The sequence below is a fragment of the Eutrigla gurnardus genome (assembly GCF_963514095.1).
Source record: "Eutrigla gurnardus genome assembly, chromosome: 17".
Lineage (NCBI taxonomy): Eukaryota > Metazoa > Chordata > Actinopteri > Perciformes > Triglidae > Eutrigla > Eutrigla gurnardus.
The window spans coordinates 17,292,844-17,307,404 of NC_139928.1; the positions used below are offsets into that span (position 1 = coordinate 17,292,844).

Genomic DNA, 14,561 nt, shown 5'->3' on the forward strand with positions numbered 1-14,561 from the left:
GTTGAGTCTTGATGGTGCACAATATGCTCCATAATTGGAGGTAAATGTGAAAGCAAAAGATCCAGTCTTCCCGCAGCACTGTGTGTAATCTGCCCTGAAGGCGTCAGAAAGGACTCCAGTCACCGCTGATTCCTGTAATTGATCCACTAATGACCACCAGTGTACGTTTTCCCAAGAGAAACTGGAAACTTTGCACAAACTGCAGAAGGTCAAGAACAAAAGCTCTTACCGATGCAAGTTCTATGCATAACGCAATCAGACGCGAGCTAATGACTTCCCTGGAATTTTTCATTGGTACTCAAGGCGACTTCCTCGTAATGAGGGTGATACACTCGACTACACACACACACACACACACACACACACGCACACACATGGCGAGGCATGCTTTTTGGTGTCTTTTTGATGTGTTTCTTTCATTTTTGCCTGTCAACCACACTACACGGCAGCTTAAAGGACGTCCTGTTGTGATTCGTAGGGCCGCAATGAATTGAGTCTGCTGTTCGGCCGGCCAGCGGCAGAGAGGAACTGTTGCATGACTGATTTCGAAGAATTAGAATTTTGAAACAGGATGCCTTCTTAGCATGAAACCCTGTCATCTCAACCAGGCAACCATGTGGTTAAAGAGCTGATATAGTTTTTCTAATTCCTTTGGTTTGGTCCAATTGTTATCCCTAACTTATATTTATTTGCCCAGTCTGTTAATTGACTGCATTTCTCTGCTAGGTTGAATGGGGCATATTTATTCTGTTCGGATTAAAAAGATACATTTAGTGCTATAGAATGTACCAGTCCCACCAGGTGTTCATATCGTCAAACTTGACACATCCGACCTGACATTCGATTCAAATTGTGCCTGAGAAGATGTAATGGACATGTCACAAAGACAATACAATACAGCTCAAAATGCATGAGGCTGAATGACTGAATAATTGCATTATATATAGATATATAGATATTTCCCACTCATTCTAACTGCGAGTCAAGTATACAAATATAAATAAGTCATACCTAGGAGTTGATTTTTTTTCATTGGTAAGATGCTTTGCTTACATTTATTCGAGCTTTGCTCAGTTTAAATGGTACATTTTTCTCTTTTGTCCCGAGCTGCTGGGAATCTCACGATGAGGAGTCCCAGCAGCTCGCCATATAAAGTCCTGCATTGCAGTGTGCATTAAATTGGTACATACTCTCATAACAAGGCACCTTGAATTGGGGCTGAGTGTGAAGATAACGTGCATGTGAATGACCTTATGTTTTTAAAGGATGTGGTGTATGAACGGGGCTGTCTGCAGATCGAGTTTCTCTTCTGTTCAGCGCAACTCTCCCCGTGGCTTACTGCTGCTTCACGGAGCGATGGGCTCGACGTGTAGCTGGTTGCTCACCAGACACAAAAAGGATTTCCTGTCACCACTGCAGTGCACATTTTAAAGGTCTGAGGTGCCTTGATTCTGGTCAGTGTTGTGTGGGTGTCTAGCTGTGGGGTTGTCCCTCACGGCAAGCAGAAAGTGGTTGAGGCACAGAGAAAGAGGGAGGCTGCGATGGAATTACTGTCAAAAGTGAACCGTGCTTACAGTAACTTTGCTGCGTTTTGCAGATTGAAAGTGTGCCTCACTGCCACGGGACGGCAGTGATTATGTTTAAAATTATATATTGAGGTTTCATGTTCGCTTAGGTATGCCTGCTGTGCCCGTAAATACATCACCAGGTGCTCTGGTCTGTGTGTTGTGTTAAAGCTCAGTTTCCCTTGGCAGAGATCGACACAGAGATCGACACACAGGGCTTTCCCCCAGGTGACCAGAGTTGAGTACTGTCTTATGCTAATTCGGATTGATTGATTTAAGTTTCTCACAATTTCCGTTTTTGGTTGTGTGATAGACTGGTGACCTGTCCAGGGTGGACCCTCAGCTGGGCCTCTGTGACTTTGTCCAAATAAGATTTTTTGACCTTAGAGCAGTTCTTGAACGCGTATTTGCTCAACCCTCCTTTTAAGTTACTTGTCGGCAACGCATGATATAACAGGAGCATCTGTGTTCACACGCATCGATTTTGTAATGTTAAAAAATTATGACGCCAAACGTGTTTTTTCAAGAGTTTCATTCGTTGCCGACCAGTTTCACTTCCTGTATTTTCTAGGAAAGGGAGCCTGAAAAGTGAACCAATCTGGGGAAAGCAGCGTGGGACTTCCTAGAGTTTATTACCAGCAAGAGAGCGGTAGTAAGCAGGATGTCAAAAAAGCATTGTGATCCTGCCGATTACGATGTCGTTGTTTTAGTTATTGTGCTAGAGTTCTGTATGCACTGCTTATCAGATCCACCCGTCGCTCCTCCGCCGTCCAAATATGGTCACTTCCATTCACTGGTTGCAAAAATTCCCAGATGGCGACAGTCGAAATGCCGAACTTGACGCTTCATAACGGTAGACCACAAAGCGATGGATGACGCCCCGATGACTACGTTATTATATACAGTTTTACTGTTTCTACGTCAAGAGGCAAAAGTGAGTCACTGGAGCCTCCAGCCGGCCTTCGGTTCACACGGAGACGAAGAAGTAGAGCCGCCATGAGGCCTTACCAATCACGTTGAAGGTATCTGTATGTAATTGTAATTTTATGGGCCCAGCAGTAAAGGGGAAATGCTGCCCTCTTTTTATTTGCATTATTGCCCCAAAATACTCATAATTTGTCGTTTCATTCGGAGGGCTTGTTGTGTTGTGAAGCGTCTTAGCAGCTGCCTCCCCATGAAGGCGATAAGTGATTCTATTATGAGCGATTGCTTCTCAGACATGCTTCCTTTATCACTGGATTTCAAAACTGTTTTCTCATCTGCCTTCCTCCAGTTGCTCCATTTCCCCAAAATACACAAACACACTTGACATACAACGACGTATAGAAACAATATCTTTAATATGCTACATCATGTAAATATAAAAGTATCATCAAAATAGCCTCTCGCATATAAATTCTGAACATCTCATAACTTGTTTTCAAAAAATAAACTACATAGACAAACGTATTGTACAAAAGGAGAAATAACACTACAAAAATGATAAAAAGAAGTACATCACTGACTCATCAGTACAATTTTCAAGAACAGTACCTGCCTGCTGCTGGTTTTGGGGAACAACCAAACGCACACAGACTTTGGTTGTGTTTTTCATTCCAGTGCCAAGTGAGAAACATATGAACAAAATTGTTCTCCTGTGTTGCTCATTTTTTGTTGTCCAAAACGTTTTACAATAAAGCTTTGTAAGAAATATCGGAAACATCCAGTAAACGGCTACGTAGCGATCCACGTAGTTTCTCAGTGCTGATATAAAAAAAGTTGCGGTAAGAAAGAGTAAAAGCCATTTTTTCAGAGGATCCCGTGCACATATTTAATTGTGATACCGTGATCATGTTAAACCCGCAGTTTAGATCCTTTTGGTGGTAATCACAAACATCGCTACACATTCATGTTCTTTGATCATTATTTTGGCAATTGCTTATTAACACACAATTTCAAGAGATGCAATTTTTCCCTTTTTTTTTCTTCTCAAAAACATAAATAAATAAAACAGTTGCATCACAGTGCCCTGTTGTTCATCTATACTTCCACACCTCAAACACGCTGCCACACAAAAGTAAAAAGGACACACAAGTGAAGACTCATTCACAGGTTTGTGCCACATCATTGTTCCTGAGTCAATTTGCGGTTTTCCTCGGAGATCAGATCCCCTTTGGAATTGTCGACACACACAGAGAAAAAACAAAAAAAAACCCAACACTAACAGAATGAAAACAAACTATGATACAACTAAATAAATAAAGATGACTCAAATTTCAAGAAAATAGTAATAAGTTAAAGCACAATTAAAGCAAACACTTCTCTACCTGAGTGAAAAGAGTTTTAAATACTTCACAGCTTACACAACATCCTCCTCCATTTTTCATTTTCTTTTTCAACTGAGTTTTGGGAGGAAGTACAATCACTGAATACCCGCGACCAGTCTTTGGAATGTTCTTCTTTTGGTGCTGCGCTCATTGGATTATGAAAGTTTATATTCCCTTTAATGCCCTTCATGGACGATATAGGGAGTTTTATTTGGCGACGTCTGTTTTCTTGGTTGCTGGTTTGCCCCCCCATTCAGTTCATTCTCACTGTCCTTCTGTCTTCACCGTTGGCCGCGGGTGGAGATGAACAACGCTGGCCCTCTCCTGATAGGCCATTGGAGGGCTGTGGTGCGACGTAGCCGCCGACTGGGCCGCGGCGTGCGTTGCGTTTATAGCTGCCGTCAGAGATTTCAGCAGCACGGCGGCCTCCTTCTTGTCCTCTTTCCCTTCCCCCTCCAAGGTACGAGCCAACCAGCGCTCCACCGCCTCCTCCACCTGCGGCGCCGACGCCGCCTCCGTGAGCATGTCGGCCTCTTGGCTGGCGTCGAAGCGCTCCAACATCTGCTTCATGCGCCCGTTGACGGGGGCGCCGCCGCTGGCCAGGCAGCAGCTGCACTGGTGGATGCGGAGGGAGAAGCGGTGGAAGAAGGCCTGGGCGCAGAGCTGGCAGCGGTAGGGCCGGTCGCGGCTGCTGTGGAGGCGACGGTGCAGCTTGAGGTGGATGTACTGGGTGAACTTGGTGCTGCACAGCTTGCACTGGTAGGGCTTCTCCCCGGAGTGGAGGCGCAGGTGCGTCTTCAAGTTGCTGGTGCTGCTGAAGCGTTTGTGACACACCTGGAAAAGAATGAAGGGAAACGTTAGGGACAATGTCGCGTGACAGGTCATTTACGCAGATGCTTTGTGTTTTGGATCATTCTGGAAAAATGACACGGCATGACGCCACGTTGATGCCATGCACAACAAAGTGTCAGGGTTGACCGCGTTATTCCAGTTCTGTGGGGTACTTTCATTGAACAACAGGGATGGCTTTGCTCTCTTTGTTCTATCCTTGCTCTAGAAACTCACACCCACACAGTCAGACCAGTAAACAATTACACAGTAACGGATCATTGAGATAGACGCTGCCTTACCAGAAAGTGAGTCAGCGAGTGTTTAACTGTATTGTGTGTGCATGTGGCGTGTTTCTGTGTGCGCCTCTAATGCTCGATTCAGAGTTCAGCTCTTAAATAGTGATGTTCAACATACCTGACATTCGTGTGGCTTCTCCCCCGTGTGGACCAGGTGATGTTTCTGCAGGTGGGCCAGCTGAGTGAAGCTCTTTTTACACAGGTTACACTGGAAAGGTCTTTCACCGCTGTGCACTCGGAGATGGACCTGCATTTACACAGATCATAGGGAAAAACAGTAATTAGCACTGGTGTCTGACAACATAGGTGATGAGTTGCATCAAAAAACAAGCAGGAGGATTTGTACCTTGAGGTTCGATAGCTGTCCGAAAGTCTTCGAGCAGATGTTACATTCATACTTGATCTTCCCGTTCTGCTTCTGCAGCGGGTAGGGGAGCGACTTGTGGCCTGGGCCGTTGCGCGTCGCCGTTTTGCTTTTGATCATCGCCAGGCTCAGATTCATGGCTTCCTCCGAACCAGAGGGAGACTGCTCAGAAGAGTGATGCTGACTGTCGGGCTTGGGGAGAGGGGAAAGCTCCGGGGTGGCCGGGGCGCCCCAAGGCGGTGACACATTTGGTTTGAGTTCTTTCAGGCCTCCCTGGGAAGATGGCGGGTAGGGGAGGGACACCGGCAGCAGGTTAGGGGGCGCAATAGGCGGATACGGGAGTCCGTCGGTGCCCAGATAGCTGCCGTATCGGAGGGATCCTCTTGAGGGCAGCATCCCAGGAAAGGGAGGGGAGTAGGAGGGGAGCAGAAGGCGAGGAAAGTGTGGGCCGTAGGGAGGAAGGAGTGGGTAGTTGGGTTGGAGGGATCTGGATTGAGGGTAAAGGGGGTAAGATGAAACCCCTTCCCTGTAGAGGCCGTGGAGGTGCAGAGGGAGGTTTCGGTGCTGGGATGGGAGCATGGGATCAGGATCTGTTAGGTACCGGTGATTTAAGCCCAGGCTAGGCCCTCTGTGTTCGGGCTTAGGGGAAGGACTGATGCTCCGGTCTTGTGACTCTCTGTCGCTCTCAACCTTTTTGCTGAAGTCCATGATCTGGTCGTCGGGCGTATCGGGCGGTGTGTCCCTTTCCAACATCTCCACGTCGATCTTCTCCTCGTCTTCATCCCTCTCTTCTTTCACCTCCTCCTTCGTTCTTTCCGACAGCCACGTCTGCTGAGGTAGATGCTGCTTGGTGTACTCTGGCTCGTGCTCTCCATCTGAACTCATGTATTCTGCAAATAAATAAGTGCAAATTGAGTTTGGTGAGTTAAAAAAAAAAAAGGGCATCAAACTGGAGGGGAGAAAAAAAATCTTGTGAAAATCACATGAAGTTAAAGCGCTTCCACCAACACCCTGCCGCCCACGGAGAGAGCACTCCCTCTTATGGTAAATGATAGTAGTTTCAGTCTGACTTGACATTTTAAAATCATACGCTAAAGGTTTCTGTTTGTCAATTGCAGTAGTGGTTTATGATGTGGGAGAATAAGTCGGCGGTGAAGCGTGTGGGAGTCCATGTGTCACAGTTGTACCGCAATACTTCGAGTTTCATTTGCGGAACCTTTTCTGGGCATCGCTGTCTCACTTGCCGCAAGATAATGTGAAACATCTCCTCCATCTTTTTTTTTTTCTTCTCTTTTTGAGAATTTGTCACCATTACGGTACGTCAGCTCTTGTTTCATGTATCGTGTTATTCTACCCCGTTCATTTTGTGAACTGCATTCGGTGTCATTTAAGGGCTCTTGCATGGTTTAGCTTATTTGCTATACTTGATAATTGACCATGAAATAACTTATCGTCACGTTTGCAAACTAGTACATGAGATGGATAATCTGTGAAAGAATCAGGTTTTTCTGCTTCCTCTGACAGAGTGCTTGTTTGGAGCACTCAGTCAACGCTTGGGAAGCTCATAAACTCCGGTAAATAGGCAGTGCTGTTTAAAAACAATAAATCAAATGTTTTCAGAAACATCTGTCTTCTGTTTAACTGTGAAATAAGTAAGTTTGTTCCGGTCGGTGGGTCGGTGCTGTGGTCCTGAAACCATTTGAATCTTGATTCATATTTGAGCCACACATTTTTCATGTCACGTCACAGATGCACAACAATGCCCTTAAAAAAGCCCAAACTGATTCATGCCAGAACCGCCAATCGAGATTATCTTCAGATATACGAGAAAGTCAAACAATGAGCATACCTGAACTCGAAAGGGAAGGGGAATGCTTTTTACGATCCCGTATGTTGATCAAACAATTGAACGATACCGCCTCGGCCTTAGTCACCGAGAGGAATTGTAACGCATCTGGTGTATCCAGTTGGGATGATGAGTCACCACTTTGTGACAATCACACGGGAGGATGACTTTCCATTCTACTAACAGCTGAAAACAAATGACTCACAAAAGGTACTTTGACCAGGCATTATTCCCCCTCCGATTTCTACTCAAAGTCCCACGTCATTCGCTGTATCTGCTGAGATTTTTCCAGGCCAATGTCTGGGCGCGTTCCCTCTATGATATTTACCTCTCACAGGAAGACGCAGCATCAAACCTACTATCTTCACCGTGAAAAGATAACATCTGGTCTCGTTTACAGGACGGAAGACGAGTGCATCTTCATACCTCTTGAAGAGAAGGAATTTGACTGATGATAGAAATCATGGCATGACGCAGGCGTGCTACGTGTTTAGTCACCGCCACAGATCTCAATCTGCCACTTTGTTGGATGGAGTGAGGAAAAAACAACCAACAAAACAGCTGATTATCGTCAGTTTTTCAACCCTTCCCTAAATCATTCCTTCCCTGTGCCTCAAGATAATAGTCAACCTTTATCCTTGGAATGGACCGTCACATCCCTGACAAATAACTAGAAAAAGCATCTCCTGCTGCACTCACTCTGCTTGATGTCGACCTGCTGGCCGCAGAGCCTCTGGGCGAACTCCTGGCTGTACCACACCAGCAGCTCCTGGTTGGGCTCCACCGGGCGGATGGTGTAGAAGTAGACGTCTCGGCCGTTCTGGCACGCCACCAGGTTCTGTTCGGCCAGAGAGCGGGCCGGGTTGACGTAGCGCATCCAGTTGCTCCTGTGGACGTCATAGCCGTCAATGAAGTGTTGAAGCTGCCCACCGCTGTAAATCTGTGGATGGACGGAGATGATGGGTTCAAAACATGTACGCTCCAAGCAAATATAAAGTATCTATATAAAATGGTTTAATAAAAATAAAATAAATGTTATATGAATCTTCTTACCAATTATAACCATTAATTATTGCAGCATGTGATGCCTTATTTCTTAAATTAATGTGAAAACTGCTGATTGAAATCCACGTAAAATTGTCCAAAAAAACCTTTAAATAAAACAAGATTATAGAGAAAAGAGAATAATCACCTCTGCCATGTACAGTTAAATATCCTTCAGTGATCAGTTACAGTATTATCTTTACTCCTTTAGGTCTGCTGCACCTACAGCTCTGCTCTCTGCTCTCTGAATGTGTGATTGTGGCTGCCGAGCTGTATTATGTAGTAAGTGGTGATGCATTGGGGGCGTGGCCAGCCACTCACCATAGCGGCTGACGCTCTCACTCCCCCTCTTTTTAATTTTTTTTTCTTTTTCTCACTTTGGCCGTGTGAGTATTGTTGTTCCTGTGTTGTAATTTTTTTTTATTGAACACATGCCAGTTGTACTTAAACTATGATTATGTCTTCTGAAGTATTTCCTTATGAAAACAAATTTTAATTGCTGGGTGTCTGGCAGACAGGTACTGGCAGGCAGCCAAACACACACACACACACACACACACACACACACACACACACACACACACACACACACAGGCATGCCTTTGCCAGCACGTCCGCCCCCCTCCCTCCACCTGTGTCATAAGACCGATAACACAATTACTCCTAGAGAACGTCTCACTTTCACTATTGCACCGCTGCAACACTCCTTGCACAGGTTTCCAGGAAATGGAGCCGGAAGCATAATACGTAGGATGGCAACAAAAAGTCCTGATGGGAATTGACTCAGCAGAAAAAAAAAAATTCCTAAGTGACATAAGGGATGAGCGAGAGAGGAAAGAAACAAGGGCTTAAAGACATAAACAGGGAGGGGGGGATTGTGTGAGTCTCAAGGATAGTGTGAGAGTGTACGTGTATGTTGAACAATAGTCCCTTCCTTTGTGTATGTGACGGTAAAGCTCTGATGACTGTGAGTGAATCCATTGTTACATGCCACCGCCGTCAACTTCCTCCTTTTTAAAGTCTGACCAAAACCAATGTACGCCATTGCTGTGTGAAAGCTTATTTGTTTGATGTGAAACTTCTCAGCAACGGATGTCTTTTTTTTTTTCTTCTTCTTCTCTTTTTTTGGATTAAAAACAAAGGAAATAAACACATCCCCTGTTGCTTCCAGTTAATCCCAGTGTCGATTTCTTACTGTATCACGCTGAGCTGGGTGGCGGTATTGATGCCTAAATATGCATTGAGTTTGTATATACATAAACGTGTGTGTGTGTGTGTGTGTGTGTGTGTGTGTGTGTGTGTGTGTGTATGTGTATGTGTGTGTATGTGTTTTCCTTACCCTCCAGAAGTATTTCCTGTTGGCCTGTTTGGGAACGTTGTCTTTGGTGTAGATGACTCCTTGCAGTGGGCCGAAGCGAGTGCCCTGAGGGATGTACTCTTTGCTGAACACGCCCATCACCTGCAACACAGATGAGCACGTCATTAGATCCAGACTCTTATTCCTTGTTTCCCCCCCTTCTACCTCTATTACGGCGCAACAACTTGTTGCGTCCTCACGTTGACCCAGACAGCTCTCGATCCACGTTTAAAAAAAAAACCCTGCAACGTGACACACTTTCCACACTAACGAGTTAATCGAATGGAGGGAATTACACTTTCTCTGACCTGCTCCACTGATCTCTGACCTGCTGTGCTCATTCAGAGATGACACGGGGAGAGAGAGATGAAGCAGTGTCACCTGTTGATTGCCTCGTGAATACGCTGAGCTCTCATTTGTCTGTTTTAATATTCAGATGTGGAAATTAGTCACACCTTCGACGATGGTTGGATTCATTTCAAAACGTGCCCGGACAAATAACGTGGTTTGTTGTGTTCTGCAGGTTATTGAGTGCACGAGTGTGAAAACATTTTGGTTGGCAGATCATATCTGTAGCGAGGGCGCAGGCTTGGGTTCGACCCTTTCTCAAAACACAAACACACGCCATCAGGCAGCAGCATCTGTGGTGTACACACAGCCTCCATGTCTTGAGGAGCTTTGTGTTCAATCCTTAAATACCCCCCCCCCCCAAACACAGTGTGTGTGTGTGTAGAGGTGGGGGGGGGGGGGGGGGGTGTCAGCAGCCGCCGTGGTGGCGAGTGAGGTGATTCCCGGATGCGATGAAGCAGAGTGACAGGGACATTGTGCTTCGCTGGCGTTGCGTGACTAACGAACCATTGCGGCCGCCGCCGCTGCTTAACCGCTCACTTTGGCCAGGTCGGGAGGAAGAAGGGAGCGGGAGGGAGAGAGGGAGGGGTCAGCGGTGTTGGAGAACGGAAGAAAGGAGGATGGGCGTTCATAAACTGACCCACGCTATCACGCTCCTCCTCCCCCCCCCCCCATCCCCAGTCTTTTCTTAACCCTCTGGAAATAGCTAGTGCGCCTGCCAGGTGGAGGCACAGCGGCCCGCACGAGCTGCCTGGCCTACTGCCTGTCCCCAATGAAAGTTAATCATCTGGTTTTAACCTAAATCCCCCCCCCCACCCCCCCACCCCCATGTGCTGCCTCTCTCCCTCTCTCGCTGGCACCCGTTGCTAACGCCCCATCTGCCACGCGCCCCCCACTCCCCTCCCCTCCACCCTTCTTTTCCATTTCCTGGCACGCTTCGGAATTAAAAAGAAAAATGGGAAGGAAAAGGACGTTTCAGGGAAATAAGTCCCACGAAGTTACGGAATAGGAAGTGGGCTGCATTAGTATGGCAAAGCGTGCAGGAGGACATCCTGCCAATGGAGACAAGCGACCTGACTACGCACTTTTGACTTGTTTCTGTTCGCCAAATCTGCCAAATGAAACCGTCAGAACCATACGCTCTGTCCGTGTGTAAAATCCCTTCGCTTGCCTTCCCGATGACTGTGTCAGGATTCACATGACACTATCTTTAGCAAGTGAAACCACTCAGTGGGCAAGGGCCAGTTCGGGCTAAGATTACTGGCAAGGGTGTGTGTGTGTGTGTCATCTAATATCTCATTATACAAACATATGCGAGCACTTGTTTCTCTTGCCAGTACGCCTTTCACGCGGATATAACACATTTTAACGGTTCTAATTCAGCCAGATAGCACTGCTGTACATAAAAATCACATTGTGTGAAGCGTGAGTGTCTGAAGTGTGTTAGTCGTGGATTTGGCGACAATAAGGGGAAGGGGAACGATGGCAAGAAAGTGCTGCCTGGTTAAAGAGAGAAAGAGGAAGGGGGGACGGCGAGGTCGACCACAAGCATCAGAGTGTCGCCTGCAAAACAAGTGAGTGTGACATCTTTCTCTGTTCCGTTTTAAGGTGACAATTCTCTCTTTAGTTACAGGACGCGTTCCCTTTTTCTTCTTTTTTTTTAACGCCTTGCTCGGAGATGTGACTGCAGCGCTTTACGGTGACATGTCTGGGCAGACGCTGGATCTCACTGCACGCCAAACAGTCAGCTGGTGGAAATAGCTCCGGGGGTATTGTTGCGTTCGCTCCTTCCCTGACTCATCAGAGTGGGAGAGGAGGACGTAGGAGGCAGATAGGACAGGTTAGAAAGAACAAGAAGGGGGAAAAGGGGAGGGAAATGTCGCAATAAGCTGATCCCTGACATCTTACTTTTGTGTGTTTATGTCCCGAGTTGGAGCGCAATGGAGCTGCACAATGGCCTGAGGTTTTAAGGGGCGACGTGCTGGAAGCTGAGGTGGCCGGGAGACAGAAAAAAAAAATAAAGGCCGCTGACCTCAAGCTGCTACTGGCCTCACGTCCACGGCCCCCACATGCACGCTGTGCACTCGACTGTATGCGCAAAGAACTCATTAGTCAGCAGATCTTTTGTTCCGAGTCGCCCCGATGCAGATGGCCCAACAGAACGTTATGTAACGCAGAATTAATATTTCCAAGTGTGAATGCTGAAGATTTAATCTGACAAAACCGGCCACTCAGGAACGCCACGGTTTGAAACTAACCACGGCAACATATTTAATTTTTATTCTGATTAAATAAAAAATAAAAAAAACATCAGTTTAAAGAGTAAGCGGAATTGCTCTTACCTCATTGGCTGTGCTGTATTCGAAGGTGAGGTTGCGTGGGATGGAGGTCATGGCTTTGGGCAGGCTGAAGCTGGGATCCGACACCTGGTCCGGCACAATGTAGGTGCAGTTGAGGACAAAGTCCACCTCCCTCCAAGCGCTCATGTCTCCCAGTGTGCTTTCCAGCTTCATCTCGACCATGTAGGGATAACGCCTTGGACTGCGTGGATTTTTGGTTGACGTTGCTTTGGTATAGAAGTGCTTTGGTTTTCAGCCGGGTAGCTCCCTTTGTCTTAGGTTTCACTGGTTAAAGCTCGAGATCTGGAAACGGGAGTGGGAGAAAGAGATGTTATCAGCTGTCATCTCATTAAGTTTGAGGCTAAGTACGTATTTCAATAGAAGGGTGCAGAAGGAAAGTCTTTCCAAACCGCAAACTGACAAAGGTGTCAAACACCTTTCAAACTGCTGGGTTGGCCTGAAGTTGAATACAAGTGATCTCAGCTCATCCATCTTTTCTCTATCCAGCAACAACAACAACAAAATAAGAAAGAGGTATGACTTACTTTCACACATTCATTCAGCTGTAGGATCCTCATTTCTTTGGCTATGTCATCCCCGGATCGTTTATCTGCTTCCTCCTCCGTTGGACTTTCTCTTCTTCCTCACAGTGTTTTTTTTTTTTTTTTTTCCCTTCTTCAGTGGATCCCTGTCAGTTAGATCCTGTGGAAATATCCGCTCTCGCCCCGTGGCCGCTCTGCTTGCCGTCACCAGAAACTCATGTGCCCCCGGATTGCGCCAAGCCTTTTTTAAGCTCAACGCCACAACCAATCACAGGCCGCCGTGGTCACGTGACCGAGCCAAACTGTTGGTTTTGGACAACAACATCGGTGACGTACGCTCGGGCCAGCAAGTGGCTGTTGTGATGAATGCTTACACACATATACGCACACACACACACACACACACGTGCACACACACACACAAAGAAGAGATGTTAATGAATGAATAAAAGAAGAGCAGATGGCTGGCCTGTTGCCACTGAAAAACACACTCATAGACTTTTGCTTGGTTTGGCACTTAATGAGCAATCTGCTGCCACTGTATCTCCTTGACCTACATCTCACTGTAGAACGTCTTGAACTAAGACCCCTGCAACACTATATAAATCCCTAACATACACATTTTTTTCTCCTTTTTTAATTTGAATTCAGGAAAAAACAACAATAACTCTCTCTGATGCACAGATAAAAGCCTTGTGCTGATTGGCGTTCTTCATCCATCCACAGGTATGGATGTAGGGCAGGTCATCCGAGCACGCAGGAGAGAGACTTAGAGACCTGACCGTCCCCTTTACTTTCAGACACACGCACGGTTTATTTATGGGTTTCTGGGTCAACTCACCTGGCAGACTGTATAAAGATAGCCGGGACAGGAGAGCGGTTCAAGCGACATATGGAGGGTTAGAGAAAAAAGGGAATGGGACTTCTATATGTGGAGAAACAGCCTGTGGAAGAAAGCGATTTGTGAAATCCCTTTGGAGCACATCAGCCTCTGTGTCAAATTTAGCACGGGTGAAATAAATGTCAGTTTGTCCTTAATAATAAAGACTTGAAGTAAAAAAAAGGGTCAAGGTAATTTTGTGTTTTTGATGACACATATGCAGAAAATAACTAGCAATTTGATTATATTAGTGTAATCTATTATACATTTACATCTATAGCTAAATGTTAAATAAAAAAATCAAAATTGCAGGTGGAATGCTAGTGTAGTGTAGTTGATTTTTTATTTTATTTTTTTTGTTCAGGTGCACTCCATTCTGTATTTTCCTTTTAAAAAATTTAAACAAATTAAAAGCCAAAAGAAAATCATTTAAGCCAATGTAAGAAAAAAATAATTTGTAAGTTTTATATATAAAACAATATTGTTAATGTGCACTCTCGAGTGTTTAATATATATATCCCAAATGCCCCTCCTCCTCTCCCCCTTACTTTCCTAACTTGGCTGGTGAAATAGTAAATTGGCTGCCATATGGCAAGACCGCTATTCCAAGACGGGAGCTTTACTGCCCAGTGTGGCGTGGGGGTTAATGGTGGTGGTATAAGGAGTGTATGTGTGTGTGTGTTTGGTGAAGAGGGAGGGCAGGTGGGGATTTGGGCTCTTTCACTGGCCTGTGCCCGGCTTGGCTAATTTCTCTAATTTGCAGACAGTCTAGGCTCAGGCTCAGGGCTCAGAGGCTAAAGACCCAGCACTCCAGGATAGCAGGCTAGCTGTCTCATCTCACTC

At 46.0% G+C, this 14,561-nt stretch overlaps 1 protein-coding gene across 3 annotated transcripts; it reads right to left on the reverse strand.

Annotated features, from left to right (window-relative positions):
- Positions 1-2,886: 2,886 nt before the first annotated feature.
- prdm1b (PR domain containing 1b, with ZNF domain) lies at positions 2,887-13,007 on the reverse strand. 3 transcript variants are annotated; one of them, XM_084032807.1, is made up of 7 exons: positions 12,842-13,007; positions 12,300-12,599; positions 9,592-9,711; positions 7,908-8,148; positions 5,345-6,252; positions 5,117-5,245; positions 2,887-4,705 (listed from the first exon to the last, which is right to left on the reverse strand). In XM_084032807.1, exons 2-7 carry the CDS (start codon positions 12,477-12,479, stop codon positions 4,136-4,138), a joined length of 2,148 nt encoding a protein of 715 aa, XP_083888933.1. In that variant the 5' UTR covers positions 12,480-12,599; positions 12,842-13,007; the 3' UTR covers positions 2,887-4,135. The 3 variants fall into 3 exon arrangements, with proteins under 3 accessions (XP_083888933.1, XP_083888934.1, XP_083888935.1); XM_084032808.1 differs by lacking the exons at positions 9,592-9,711; positions 12,300-12,599; positions 12,842-13,007 and adding an exon at positions 8,401-8,522; XM_084032809.1 differs by lacking the exons at positions 9,592-9,711; positions 12,300-12,599; positions 12,842-13,007 and adding an exon at positions 8,262-8,398.
- Between the last annotated feature and the right edge of the window lie 1,554 nt (positions 13,008-14,561).

Bases quoted from the DNA above. Each gene is read 5' to 3' on its own strand.
- prdm1b (XM_084032807.1), bottom strand. From the start codon at position 12,479: ATGGTCGAGATGAAGCTGGAAAGCACACTGGGAGACATGAGCGCTTGG. The intron at 9,712-12,299 runs GTAAGAGCAATT...TCTGTGTTGCAG, and splicing joins AATACAGCACAGCCAATGAG to GTGATGGGCGTGTTCAGCAA. The intron at 5,246-5,344 runs GTACAAATCCTC...GTGTAAATGCAG, and splicing joins GACAGCTATCGAACCTCAAG to GTCCATCTCCGAGTGCACAG.